This window comes from Pan paniscus, chromosome 15 (assembly GCF_029289425.2).
Source record: "Pan paniscus chromosome 15, NHGRI_mPanPan1-v2.0_pri, whole genome shotgun sequence".
Taxonomy (NCBI): domain Eukaryota; kingdom Metazoa; phylum Chordata; class Mammalia; order Primates; family Hominidae; genus Pan; species Pan paniscus.
The window spans coordinates 106108731-106120803 of NC_073264.2; the positions used below are offsets into that span (position 1 = coordinate 106108731).

The window sequence follows — 12073 nt, forward strand, 5'->3', positions numbered from 1 at the left end:
AAGAAGGTGAAGAGAGATCTGGGAGGGGCTAGGGAGAGGATGGATCTCTTCCCCATTCACTTCCTGGCCCACCCAGACTGGCCCCAGGGGTGTAGCTGACAGGCCCCACCCTTGGGAACTGCACCCTCCTGACTGGTGTCCTGCAGGCACCCTGAGGCCATCACCCTGGACCCCTGCCCTACATAGGCCTTACAAGGAGGAGCCGGGGTGGACACCCAGACCTCATTGAAAGTAGGGGTGTTCTCAAGGTCCCAGACCTTACTCAGGGACCCCAGTCGGGGAGGGGGCAGTGGGAGGCAGAGCCCCTTGCTAGGAGCTTCTAGCCAGGCCCACCTTTTCAGATATGCCAGTGAGCAGCCCCAGCTTCGTTCTCCAAGATAAAGACCCTAGTTACCTCCACTGCTCAGCCTCCCTTGCAGCTAAGTGTAGCCATGTGACTAAGTTCTAGATCAAGTTCCAGATCACAGATAAGTGGAAGTGCCCTGTGGGACTTCCAGGAAGTCTCCTCTGGGATGTCCCTTATTCTCTGCTAAGAACACAGAGGCAATGGCTGAGCTCCAGCAGCCACTGTGAGGCCATGAAGGCAGGGATCCTAGGGACTGGGATCTGAGAGCCTGGCTCCCAATGGCAGTGGAGCAATGCCATCATCTCTAGCAAGGCCGTCTCTAGCCTGCCAGCCCCTGGACCTGCTTAGTGTTCGAGAGTAATGAACAACCTTGCTGAAGCCACTGTTCCTTAGGTGTCTGTGGCCTGCAGCTGAGCTTGACTCTGATTCGTAGGCCCGCAACTGGAGGGCCTCTACCTCAAGGGAGTGGGGTGTAGATTTTTCCTGGAGGTGAAGGTTCTCAGCCCTACCCTCTAGCCCGCCCACCCAGCTCCAGTCGTCTGTTTCTGTCTCGGATGAGAGGGGGCCTCTCAGGACAAAGAGGAAGTAGCTGGAAGGGGAAGGAGCCAGCTGCAGAGAGGAGGAGGTGAGCTGCAGAGAAGAGGAGGTTGGCGTGGAGCACAGGCAGCACCAAGCCTGCCCCACGAGCTGAGGGCCTGCAGTCTGCGGCTGGAATCAGGATGGACACCAAGGCAAGACCCCCAGAGGTATGTGCCAATGAGGCCAGGGCAGCTGAGAAAAGCCAGGCATGGGGAAGGGGCTGCTGTCTGCCTCCCTGTGGCCTCAGCCTCCCAGCAACCCCAGGTCCAGAGAGTCACACAGCCTCCAGCTAGTCCTGTAGATGACTCGCTCCTTCCCCAGTCCGTGCAGCTGGGATAAGCAGGGCCCTGGCTCTCCAGCCAGGTGACAGCTGGGCCCCTACCTCAGCCTGGGACTGGCAGCCGTGCCTAATGCCCTGCAGGGCAGGAAATCTGACACCTTCAGCCATGACCTCTGATGTCTGCAGGGTCTTAGGCTATCTACCATGGGACCAGGGGGCTACAGCCCTACTCTGCAGGGGTCTCTCAGCTTGAGCCAACCTGGCTGGCGGGCCTCCCAGGTTCCATTGCAGGAGGAGGTGGTGAGGCGCTCTGGGGTCTGTAGTCCTGGGAGGGGCCTTGGACAGGCTCCAAGTCTGAGATGGGGCCTGCAAGAGGCAGCGCCTCTGTGCTCTGAGCTGCCCGTCTGCCTGGAGCATTTAATGGAGCAAGGGTCCTCTCTGGTGAGGGCAGGGAGGGTGGGGAGCAGCTGTCCAAGAACAGCCCTGGCACCTCATTGCCCAGCCACAGCCCAGGATTCCATGTTTCCTCTTCTGAGAGTTAGTGGGGGAGGGCAAAGGCCCGATGCTGGGCCCTGAATCCCTGGGGACAGTGGGGACACGGTGGGCACCCTGAGTTCTCCTCTGTGGGGTGGGGGGAGCATCCCCCAGAGTTCAGCTCTGGGGTGGGGGCGGCACCCACCCACCTCTGCAGGACCCCCCAGCGTGGGGGGAGTTGGGCCGCAGTGACTTGGCCTGAGTCCCCTGTCCCCACACTTGGTTTATTCTCCTACCCCCAATCCCCCATAACGCTTGGTCTCCAGGGCAGACTCAGCCCAGGCCCGACTCCTGTGGCGTTCCTGGCATTTCCGCCCCATGCTGAGGCAGGCCAGGTTCTCAAAGCCCTCAGCCCTGACCCGTGGGAGGACAGCCCAGACGAACCCCAGAGGCCTGGAGGCTGAGCTGGCTGCTCCTGGGTGGACAGCCGACCCACAGAGCCCTGGGTCCCAGCGCCCAGCCTGGCTGCAGACACTGGCGCTCAGCACTGCCCAGGCCCAGGCCCCAAACCTCGGAGACCTCCCCATCCCAGCCAGGGGCCAGCCAGCTCCTGCCCTGGTGGATGTCTCAGTCAGAGGCTGGCCAGCCAGGTGACCATGCTGGGCACAGACCCCTCCCTGCACCCGGGGAGGGCGCCTCTGTACTTGTGAGGCACCCTTCCCCCATGGTGGCACCTGGGGCGGCCTGACTGCTTGCTTTGGGGGTAGGAGTGGGGGTGGGAGCCCACATCCCACAGGGCCCAGATGGCCTGGCTCCCAGCTCCTTGTGGGGTGACCATTCTGAGGAGATAAGGGGAGTCCCTGCAGCAGAGGACAACCCCCTCCCCCAGCAGTGCAGGGGTCCCACTCTGCCGCCATCTCTGCCCTCTCCACGCCTAGCCTCTCCAGCCAGGGTACTGCCCAGCTGCCCCCTCTGACCTGTGGCTCTCTGGAGGGGCTGCCGTGGGGCCAAGACAGGAGCCCAGCCCAGGAGGGAAGCAGTTATTTATAGGCCAGCAATAAGAGGACCAAGCGACAAAAGCAGAAACGGCCCTTTCAGATGCAGTTTCAGTTGTGGTTGAAACAGGGAACTGAGATGCAAATACCTAGATACTCACTGAGTGGGAGACCCTGAAAGGGGAGACACAGAAAGCCGGGGCATGTGGCTAGGCACAGACGCCCACCCGCCCCTCATGCTTGGCCCAGGCTCAGCCCTGGGGACCGCCATAGCAGCAGTCCCTCCGGCTTGGCCAGGGGGACAGGACAGGTGACATGTGGCCGGCTGCGGGCTCCAACACCCACACGGCTTGTCCTTGTGGAAAGCACACCCCCAACATCCAGGGCGTGACCTCGGGCATGAGTTGGGGGCTTTTGGGGGCTTATGTGGGTGTCTGTGCAGGGGTGTCCCCAGTGCCCAGCTGCCCAGGCACTGAGGGGCAGTTCTGGGCAGAGCTGGAGCTGCTGGTGATGCCAGGCTGCCCTGTGCAGATGCTGAAGCCTCTTTGGAGAGCAGCAGTGGCCCCCACATGGCCATGCTCCATGCCGCCCCGCCGCCCGTGGGACAGAGAGGCTGGCACGGTAGGACTGGGGGGCCCCAGGGGGGAGGTGGCTGGGATCAATGGCCTTTCAAGAGCTCCGAGCCAGAGTGGAGAGGTCACAAGCAGCCTTGAGGGGGCCTCCAAGCAGAGGTGCCCTGACTGGTGGGCAAGGGAAGCCTCCCTGGGCTGCTCCAGACCTTCCCTTTATCCCCCTGCTGGAGGTGCTGGGGACAGCCAGTTACCACGAGCCACAGCATTGCAGAGTGGGCTGCAGGCCCCCTGACCCCTGCCACCACCCTGGGCTGGGGGCCTTCTCTGTATCACCCTCCCCTCTCCCTTGTCCACCCTAGTCCCATCCCAGTGGCAGCCCAGGTCCGGGAAGTCAAGACGGTCTCTGTCTCAGCACTGGAGGGGCCATCGTGTCCCAGCCAGAAGTCAAGCCCCGCCCTGTCTGGTGACCCTGCGGGTGCTGCCCCATCCAGTTGCAGGTCCTGGGAGCACTGGCTGTGCTGTGGCTGGGCTCCGTGGCTCTTATCTACCTCCTGTGGCAAGTGCCCCGTCCTCCCACCTGGGGCCAGGTGCAGCCCAAGGACGTGCCCAGGTCCTGGGAGCATGGTTCCAGCCCAGCTTGGGAGCCCCTGGAAGCAGAGGCCAGGCAGCAGAGGGACTCCTGCCAGTAAGTGAGCCCATGGAGGCCTGCGGGGGCAGGTCTCAGTTTGGGGCTGCTGCCTGTGTTTCTGCCCTTGGATCTGCCCGTGAGATAAGGGCGGCCCTCTACCAGCTCCTCCAGGAAGGTGCAGGTCACCAGGGAGGGCCACGACCATATGAACTGGAGTGGGGGCTGAGGACGGGGCAGGCGTGTGGTGCTTTTTGCAGCAAACAGAGGCTGCCACCTGGGGGCTCTGACAGGCTGGAGAACACTGCCTGTGCTGAGGCTCACCCCCTCAGTCCTTCCACCCCTGGGGGGTAATGTCACTGTCCCCTCCCGCCCCTCAGCCTTCCCTCCCACCCTTCTTTCCCTGCCGTTGGGGTCCTGGAATCCCAGGACTGCCCCGGAGGAACCTGTTGGGCCATCCTGCACACATCCCCTGGAAACGGGAGCTTACCTGCCCCTGGCCCAACCTTTCCCTTCCAAGGGCTTCCACACCAGGAGGCCACCCCAGACCCCAGACTCCACAGCTCTGCTCTACTCTGCCCGGCTTCAGGAGCAGCTGCTCCCTGTAGGCAGTGCCTCAGGGCTGAGTGGGGCCAGGACCCCCCAGTCTAGCCTGCTCTGGACCAGGCAGCCCCTCTCAGGCTCCTTCCCAACTTGCTCCTGGGTGTCACCACCCCAGCAGCATGCTGGGCTCAGGCCCACCCTGCCCAGTCTGTTTTGTTGCCTATACCTTAAACCCTTACCCTGCACACTTGGCCTGGGCTCATCCCGGGGGCCACCTGAGCAACGGTTGCTCTGGCTTGGCAGTGGGATGGGGCAGGTGATGTGAGGTGGGCTGGGGGCTCCCGCACCCATACTGAGCCCAGTGTGGCTCTCTCCACAGGCTTGTCCTTGTGGAAAGCATCCCCCAGGACCTGCCATCTGCAGCCGGCAGCCCCTCTGCCCAGCCTCTGGGCCAGGCCTGGCTGCAGCTGCTGGACACTGCCCAGGAGAGCGTCCACGTGGCTTCATACTACTGGTCCCTCACAGGGCCCGACATCGGGGTCAACGACTCGTCTTCCCAGCTGGTGCGCCCCGCCCTGGCCCCACCGCATCCTGGTGCTGGAAACACAGCAAGTCAGGCTGCCTATCTATGCAGGCGTCTCGGGCACCAGGCCCGGGGGCTCAGCTTGGTGGTAGGGTCTAGCATGGAACAGGGATTAGGCCGCTCCTTTGGGGGCTCTAATGGCAGAGGTGTCAAGGAGCTGGGCCTCTGGGTGACTAAACACTCAGACTGTGCCTGGTGCAGTTTGGCTCTCACCAAGGGTCATCCAGATACTTGACCTGACCTTGAGCTGTGGGCAGTCATAGGTGGGCCTCCTGAGGAGGTCATGGGTCCTAGTGGGGATGCGGAGGAGAGGGCAGCCTGAGGTCAGCTCTCATGGCTGGCCTGGCCTTGCAGGGAGAGGCTCTTCTGCAGAAGCTGCAGCAGCTGCTGGGCAGGAACATTTCCCTGGCTGTGGCCACCAGCAGCCCGACACTGGCCAGGACATCCACCGACCTGCAGGTTCTGGCTGCCCGAGGTGGGTACCTGCACCATGCTGGGCACCACTGCCCTAGCGTCGGGCATGGGCTGTCTGGCTGACACCACAGGACAAGGAAAAGAAGTGGGGGTGGGAAAGGTGCCCTGGACTTCCCTAGGACACCCCAGGAGGGCAGGACCCAGGGCTCTGAGGTCCTTTGAGTCAGCTTCACCTGGGCACAGGGCTGGTTCCAAGGATCCAAAAGTGCCATTTTCCACAGGGCAGAGCACAGGTGGCCTCGGAGCCCTTCTGAGCCCAGCAGCTGACCTGTGGGTGGAGGCTCAGGCTGGGACCTCTGGCTGGGCAGTGAGAGGCCATAGGCAGTCACCACAAAGGCAGGCTCTGGAGCTGAGCTGCCCAGAGGGATCCTGGGCCAGTCTATCCCTCTGTGTCCTCACCTATAAAATGGGGATGAGGATAGCAGCAGCTTAGTAGGACTGTTGTGAGGACATCTGAGTCAACCCCACTGTCAAGAGCTTGGGGTCAGGCTCACCATGAAGCTAGCACTTAGCAAGACCTAGTTCATCCCATTGCCTGAACTCTCCACCAGGTGCCCATGTACGACAGGTGCCCATGGGGCGGCTCACCAGGGGTGTTTTGCACTCCAAATTCTGGGTTGTGGATGGACGGCACATATACATGGGCAGTGCCAACATGGACTGGCGGTCTCTGACGCAGGTGAGTGCCAGGGCCCTAACACAGGAGGCCTGCCTGAAGCGTTTCCCCGCCTGCACTCCTGGGGACTTGGCCTGACATCTCAGTGCATCTGGAGAAAGTCGTGTAGTCCTGTTTATAATTCACTGTGGTAGAAACAATCGGAGACTGGTCTAATAAATGATAGAATTCTACACAGCCACTGAACTCATGCTGTGGAATCACATTCAATGACATGGAAAGATGTTCAAGTCACATTACCCAGGGAAGCATGCAGATTACAAAACACAAGCCTTTTTAGGAAAAGCAATGCATGAAAAACGTGTCAGAATGGTCATGGCAAAGGCAACCATGGTTATCACTTGACAGTGGGATTAAGAATGATCCCATTCTTAATGGCTTGATGCATTTTCTATTGTTTTTATAATAAACGTGTATTGCTTTGATCATTGGAATACAATGTTCAAAAACACAGGCACCCGCCGGGCACTCCTCCCACCAGCACACTCTATTACAGATTCCTACAGGCAATGCTTCCCACAAGTGGGGACCAGTCGGGCAGGGGCTGCACCTGCCCCAGCATCCCTGGCCTGGGTGGAGGCCCCACAGAGGGGTTTTTCTCCCACAGCGCCTGACTTTGGTCCCTGCAGGTGAAGGAGCTTGGCGCTGTCATCTATAACTGCAGCCACCTGGCCCAAGACCTGGAGAAGACCTTCCAGACCTACTGGGTGCTGGGGGTGCCCAAGGCTGTCCTCCCCAAAACCTGGCCTCAGAACTTCTCATCTCACATCAACCGTTTCCAGCCCTTTCACGGCCTCTTTGATGGGGTGCCCACCACTGCCTACTTCTCAGTAAGACGGGTTGAGAAGGAGCCCATCAGAAGCCCCTGTTCTCCCCTGGCTGGCCAGACCCACAGGGAGCCCTCTGGGCTGGCCCTGCAGACACCAGCAGCATCAGCTGGGTCCTCAGGCAGCCAGCACCATGGGTGGGGATGTGGCCCTGGGGTGAGCAGCAGGCTGGCATCAGCAGGCTCTGGGCTGTGCCTGGAGGCAGGCTTAGCTCCAGGAGGACAGCTGGTCACCACCATCCCTGGGAAACAGGCCGCCTGGGAGGTGGTGGGAGGACCTGGGGCCCTGGGAGTCTCCAGACTGCTGGGTGAGGCCAAGGGGCTTAGCTGGGCACTGGAGAGGGAGGGGAACCCCACTTGCTCTGCGGGGAAGGAAGGGAAGAGTGAGGGGTGGGCAGATCCTCCTTTATCAGCCCACGGGGGTGGGGGTGGACAGCCCTCCAGCCAGCCGAGGGACTGGTCTGTAGTAGAGGCTGTATCAGAACAAGGGAAGCCTCCCTAGATGGGGGTGGGGGTGGCACCCTGAAGGGAGTGGAGAAACTTCCCTGTGGCCAGGAACTGTTTCTGGGAGGTCAATCCAGCCTGGAGCCCAGGGCAGTCCAGCTGCTTCCCCACTTTCTCCGCCAGGCCTCACAGCCAGTCCCCAGGACCCCTGTTGAGCCGACCCCTTCTTTCCTCATATTTCCAGGCACCTGGGCCCCCTCCCTCCACACCACATGGGGCCTCTTAGGTGGTGCATGGTGGGGTCACAAGTCCAGAATGGGCTGGGCTGGCAGAGCCTTCAGGGATTTCTCTCCCGTCACAGGCGTCGCCACCAGCACTCTGTCCCCAGGGCCGCACCCGGGACCTGGAGGCGCTGCTGGCGGTGATGGGGAGCGCCCAGGAGTTCATCTATGCCTCCGTGATGGAGTATTTCCCCACCACGCGCTTCAGCCACCCCCCCAGGTAGGTCTGAGTGGGAGGCGGGCGGCCTGCTCTGCTGACGGGCAGCTCCTGGGCACGTCCCCTCCTGCTGGGACCCCTATCGGGCCCGGCTTATAAGCAGAGCCCCGTCCCTCCCCACCCCAAGGTACTGGCCGGTGCTGGACAACGCGCTGCGGGCGGCAGCCTTCAGCAAGGGCGTGCGCGTGCGCCTGCTGGTCGGCTGCGGACTCAACACGGACCCCACCATGTTCCCCTACCTGCGGTCCCTGCAGGCGCTCAGCAACCCCGCGGCCAACGTCTCTGTGGACGTGGTGAGGGCGTGCTCCCGGCCGGGCGTGGGGAAGGCGGCCCTCCTGCCGCCCTTCCTGACGCGCTGCCTCTGCTCCCCTAAGAAAGTCTTCATCGTGCCGGTGGGGAATCATTCCAACATCCCATTCAGCAGGGTGAACCACAGCAAGTTCATGGTCACGGAGAAGGCAGCCTACATAGGTGAGCGCGAACAGATCACGGCGGGCGGGCCCCAGGGTGGCCAGGCACGGGCGAGGGAGGCACTGGCTTTGTGACCGGCGTGGACACCTCAGGACAGAGGGGCCGCTGCTGAAGGGGGACGGGGTCTCCATGGAGTTCCGGGGACCAGGCCACCCGCCTGTCACCTGGCCCCACAGGGCCCCAGAACACTGAGTCAGGACGCCTGTCCCCAAGTGATGAGGGTGGAGTTCTACCGCGACCAGCTGTCCCTCCCGCACCTAAGCGAGGGGCTTCCCCGGCTGGAGTCTGATGACAGTGGAGGGGCCAGCTGCCAACCGTCCCCAAACCCGTAGCCGGGCCTGGCGCTGAGCGGGCTGCAGAGGGGCCTGTGGGAGCCGGCGCCCCAGTGTCTCCTCCATCCTCCCCGCAGGCACCTCCAACTGGTCGGAGGATTACTTCAGCAGCACGGCGGGGGTGGGCTTGGTGGTCACCCAGAGCCCTGGCGCGCAGCCCGCGGGGGCCACGGTGCAGGAGCAGCTGCGGCAGCTCTTTGAGCGGGACTGGAGTTCGCGCTACGCCGTCGGCCTGGACGGACAGGCTCCGGGCCAGGACTGCGTTTGGCAGGGCTGAGGGGGGCCGCTTTTTCTCTCGGCGACCCCGCCCCGCACCCGCCCTCCCCTCTGACCCCGGCCTGGGCTTCAGCCGCTTCCTCCCGCAAGCAGCCCGGGTCCGCACTGCGCCAGGAGCCGCCTGCGACCGCCCGGGCGTCGCAAACCGCCCGCCTGCTCTCTGATTTCCGAGTCCAGCCCCCCTGAGCCCCACCTCCTCCAGGGAGCCCTCCAGGAAGCCCCTTCCCTGACTCCTGGCCCACAGGCCAGGCCTAAAAAAAACTCGTGGCTTCCCGGTGCCTCTGTGTGAGTCCCGCGCGGGCGGCCCTTCATCCTCCTGCCAAGGGCCCGCCTCTACGCGCCCGCCCCTGCGAAAGTGCGCCGCGCGACCGCCGTGGCAGCGCCTCAGCTAGTCCCGGGTCCGCGAGAACTTGGGGCGGGGCGGGGCGGGGCGGGGACCAGACGGGCCTCCCAGGCGGAGCGAACCCTCCACCTCCCACCCCGCGCCGGGCTGCCGCGCTCCGGAACCCAAATTCCCGCCCCGAGGCTGCCGGGGGAAGCGAGAGGCGCGGAGCCCACGCCCGGGACTCCAGCGGAGGAAACGCAGACCAAGGCGCAGCGCCGCGCACCCACCGCCAGGGGGCAGCTCCTACGGCGCCGGACAGGTGCGGCGCGGGAGGGGAGCGGGGCTGAGGGGACGGGGAGGGCGGGAGGGGAGCGGGGCTGAGGGGACGGGGAGGGCGGGAGGGGACCCGGGGCTGAGGGGACGGGGAGGGCGGGAGGGGACGGGGAGGGCGGGAGGGGAGCGGGGCTGAGGGGACGGGGAGGGCGGGAGGGGACCCGCGGCTGAGGGGACGGGGAGGGCGGGAGGGGACGGGGAGGGCGGGAGGGGAGCGGGGAGGGCGGGAGGGGAGCGGGGCTGAGGGGACGGGGAGGGCGGGAGGGGAGCGGGGCTGAGGGGACGGGGAGGGCGGGAGGGGACCTGCGACTGAGGGGACGGGAGGACGTGAGGCGACCCGGGGCTGAGTGAGGGGAGGGTGGGAGGGGACCCGCGGCTGAGGGGACAGGCGGGCGAGGGTAGGGGTGCACAAGGCTGTGTGGTTTGTGGGCTGTTGTGCAGGGTGGGTCCAAGAATGTGGGGGCAGGCTTGTCCTGGGGATGCAGTGCCCAGCATTGGTGGATGGGGCTGAGAGGACCAGCATTTGAGCTGGAGGGCAGGAAGGTGACTCCAGTCTGAGACCAGGACTTGGATGCAGCTCCACTGGAACTCACCCTATCCTGGGAGTCAGCTGGGCACCTGTCCTGCAGATGCAGGATTTGAACCCAGGTTTGGCAACTCAGTTCCCACTCTTCTGCTATGAATGCTGGGTCAGAAGGATTCTCAAAACACCCTGGCTTATCTCACCTGATGGTTCCTGACCAAGACCACGGGGTACCCTCCCCTGGTGGAGGTCCATGGGGCCACGCTAGGCTGGAGTTCAGGGATGGCTCAGCCATATGAAGGAGCACTGGATGCTGAATGGACCTCAGGGTGCCCCGAATGCTCTCCCCGTCTTGAGGCACCACTTTCCTACCCTTCTCTACTTCTCTTCTTTTCCTGCCCTTCTCTACTTTTTTCTTTCCTACATTTGTGTCCCTGCCACACTGTGAACTCAGCCATATCTTCCTCTTCCCTCTTTGCTTTGGGGAAAGCTAGCAAAGTTCATCTCAGGTACAGTACAAGTTACTTTTCTGTTCGATTGGTGACCTCATACTTCCCCCATCTAAAGGACACCTTAGACTTCAGCATTCTGTCTGTGCAGAAAGTCTCCTACACCCATCCTGCCTCCCTGCCCAAGCTTGTGAAAAGCTTGCTGCAGATGCTGCAGGGGGGATAGGGATCCACATAGCCCTGCAAGGCCTTCAGGAGCCTCTGGGGGCTGCTTTGTATGTGAGCTGCACTTGGCCAAGCCAAGCTCTGGCAGTTGCAGTGGCTGCTCCCTGTGGCTTCCTATCCCTCATTCATGCTCCATATCTCCTCAGTAACCATCTGGCAAAAAGCTTCGTGGCAACACCTGGCTCAGAAGCCGATATCATCCCAGACTAAGCTCTGCCCTCCAGGGTTGCACATGTGGGTTTGCTCCCTGGTTCTTGGCCTTATACCTGAATGTGTCTCAGAGCACTTGGCCTGCTCTCTTGGCCTGCCAACTATGTTCTAGGAGGGCTCTGTGCTCCAGGCTGTGATTTGGACAACTGGCTGGTGGCCCTCAGCCAGTGAAAGGCCTCTTTCCACACACCTGGGGACTGGCAGTCACACCTCAGTGGCACTGACAGAGGCCTGCTTCAAGGCAGATGCCTATTCCAAAGGAAATCCAGCTTGACAAGGCTTGGGAGACCCCAGGAGGGTGCCACAATGTGGCCCCTTCTGGGCTATAGCAGACAGACTCTAGAATGGCTCCCTTGACCCCCACCTGCTGGTATGCATGCCCTTGTGTTATCTCACCTTGAGTGTGTGCAGGACCTGTGCCTTGTTGTAACCAATAGAATACAGAGGTAAGGGGATGTCACTCCTGTGATACCTTGTGATCATGTGACATAAGATTATAACATTATCAAGGAATAGCAGTCTATCCCTTGCTAGCTTTAAAAAGTGAGCTGCTAGGCTATGAGCTGTCCTATGAAGAGGCCCATGTAGCAGGGTACTGGGGTTGCCTCCAGCCCCCAACTAGCAAGAAACTGGGGCCCTCAATCATCCCATCCACAAGGAGTTGAGTGCGGCTAGCAACAACGTGAGCTTCAGAAGTGGCTGCTTTCCTGGTCATACCTGAAGGGGAGACCACAGCCCCAGCTGACATCTTGATTGTAGCCTAATGGGACCTTGAGCAGAGAACACAACAAAGCCACACTTGGGCTCCTGATCCACAGAAACTGGGAGATCATAAATGTGTGTTGTTTTAAGTTGCTAATTTGTAGTGATGTTCTTATGCAGCATAGATAACTCATACACAGAGAACCAAGGCCACGCGAGAACCCTGTGGGGGCCCCTGCTGCTCAGCCACTCCTCACATGCTGGGACAGCTGTCTCTCTGGCCTCTAGCACCAAGGTCCCCACTATCCCAGG

At 62.1% G+C, this 12073-nt stretch overlaps 1 protein-coding gene across 1 annotated transcript; it reads left to right on the top strand.

The window, feature by feature from the left end:
- Positions 1-935: 935 nt before the first annotated feature.
- PLD4 (phospholipase D family member 4) lies at positions 936-9266 on the top strand. The gene is made up of 11 exons (XM_003806996.5): positions 936-1092; positions 3206-3295; positions 3738-3931; positions 4794-4977; positions 5352-5472; positions 6023-6150; positions 6777-6977; positions 7779-7918; positions 8043-8208; positions 8290-8386; positions 8796-9266. Exons 1-11 carry the CDS (start codon positions 1066-1068, stop codon positions 8993-8995), a joined length of 1548 nt encoding a protein of 515 aa, XP_003807044.1. The 5' UTR covers positions 936-1065; the 3' UTR covers positions 8996-9266.
- Positions 9267-12073: the final 2807 nt, after the last annotated feature.

What these genes read in the sequence shown, in the direction of transcription:
- PLD4 (XM_003806996.5), top strand. Translation starts at nt 1,066, where the DNA reads ATGGACACCAAGGCAAGACCCCCAGAG. An exon ending in GGGACAGAGAGGCTGGCACG is followed by an intron (nt 3,296 to 3,737) that starts GTAGGACTGGGG and finishes TGCCCCATCCAG; the next exon opens with TTGCAGGTCCTGGGAGCACT. An exon ending in CGCTTCAGCCACCCCCCCAG is followed by an intron (nt 7,919 to 8,042) that starts GTAGGTCTGAGT and finishes CCCCACCCCAAG; the next exon opens with GTACTGGCCGGTGCTGGACA.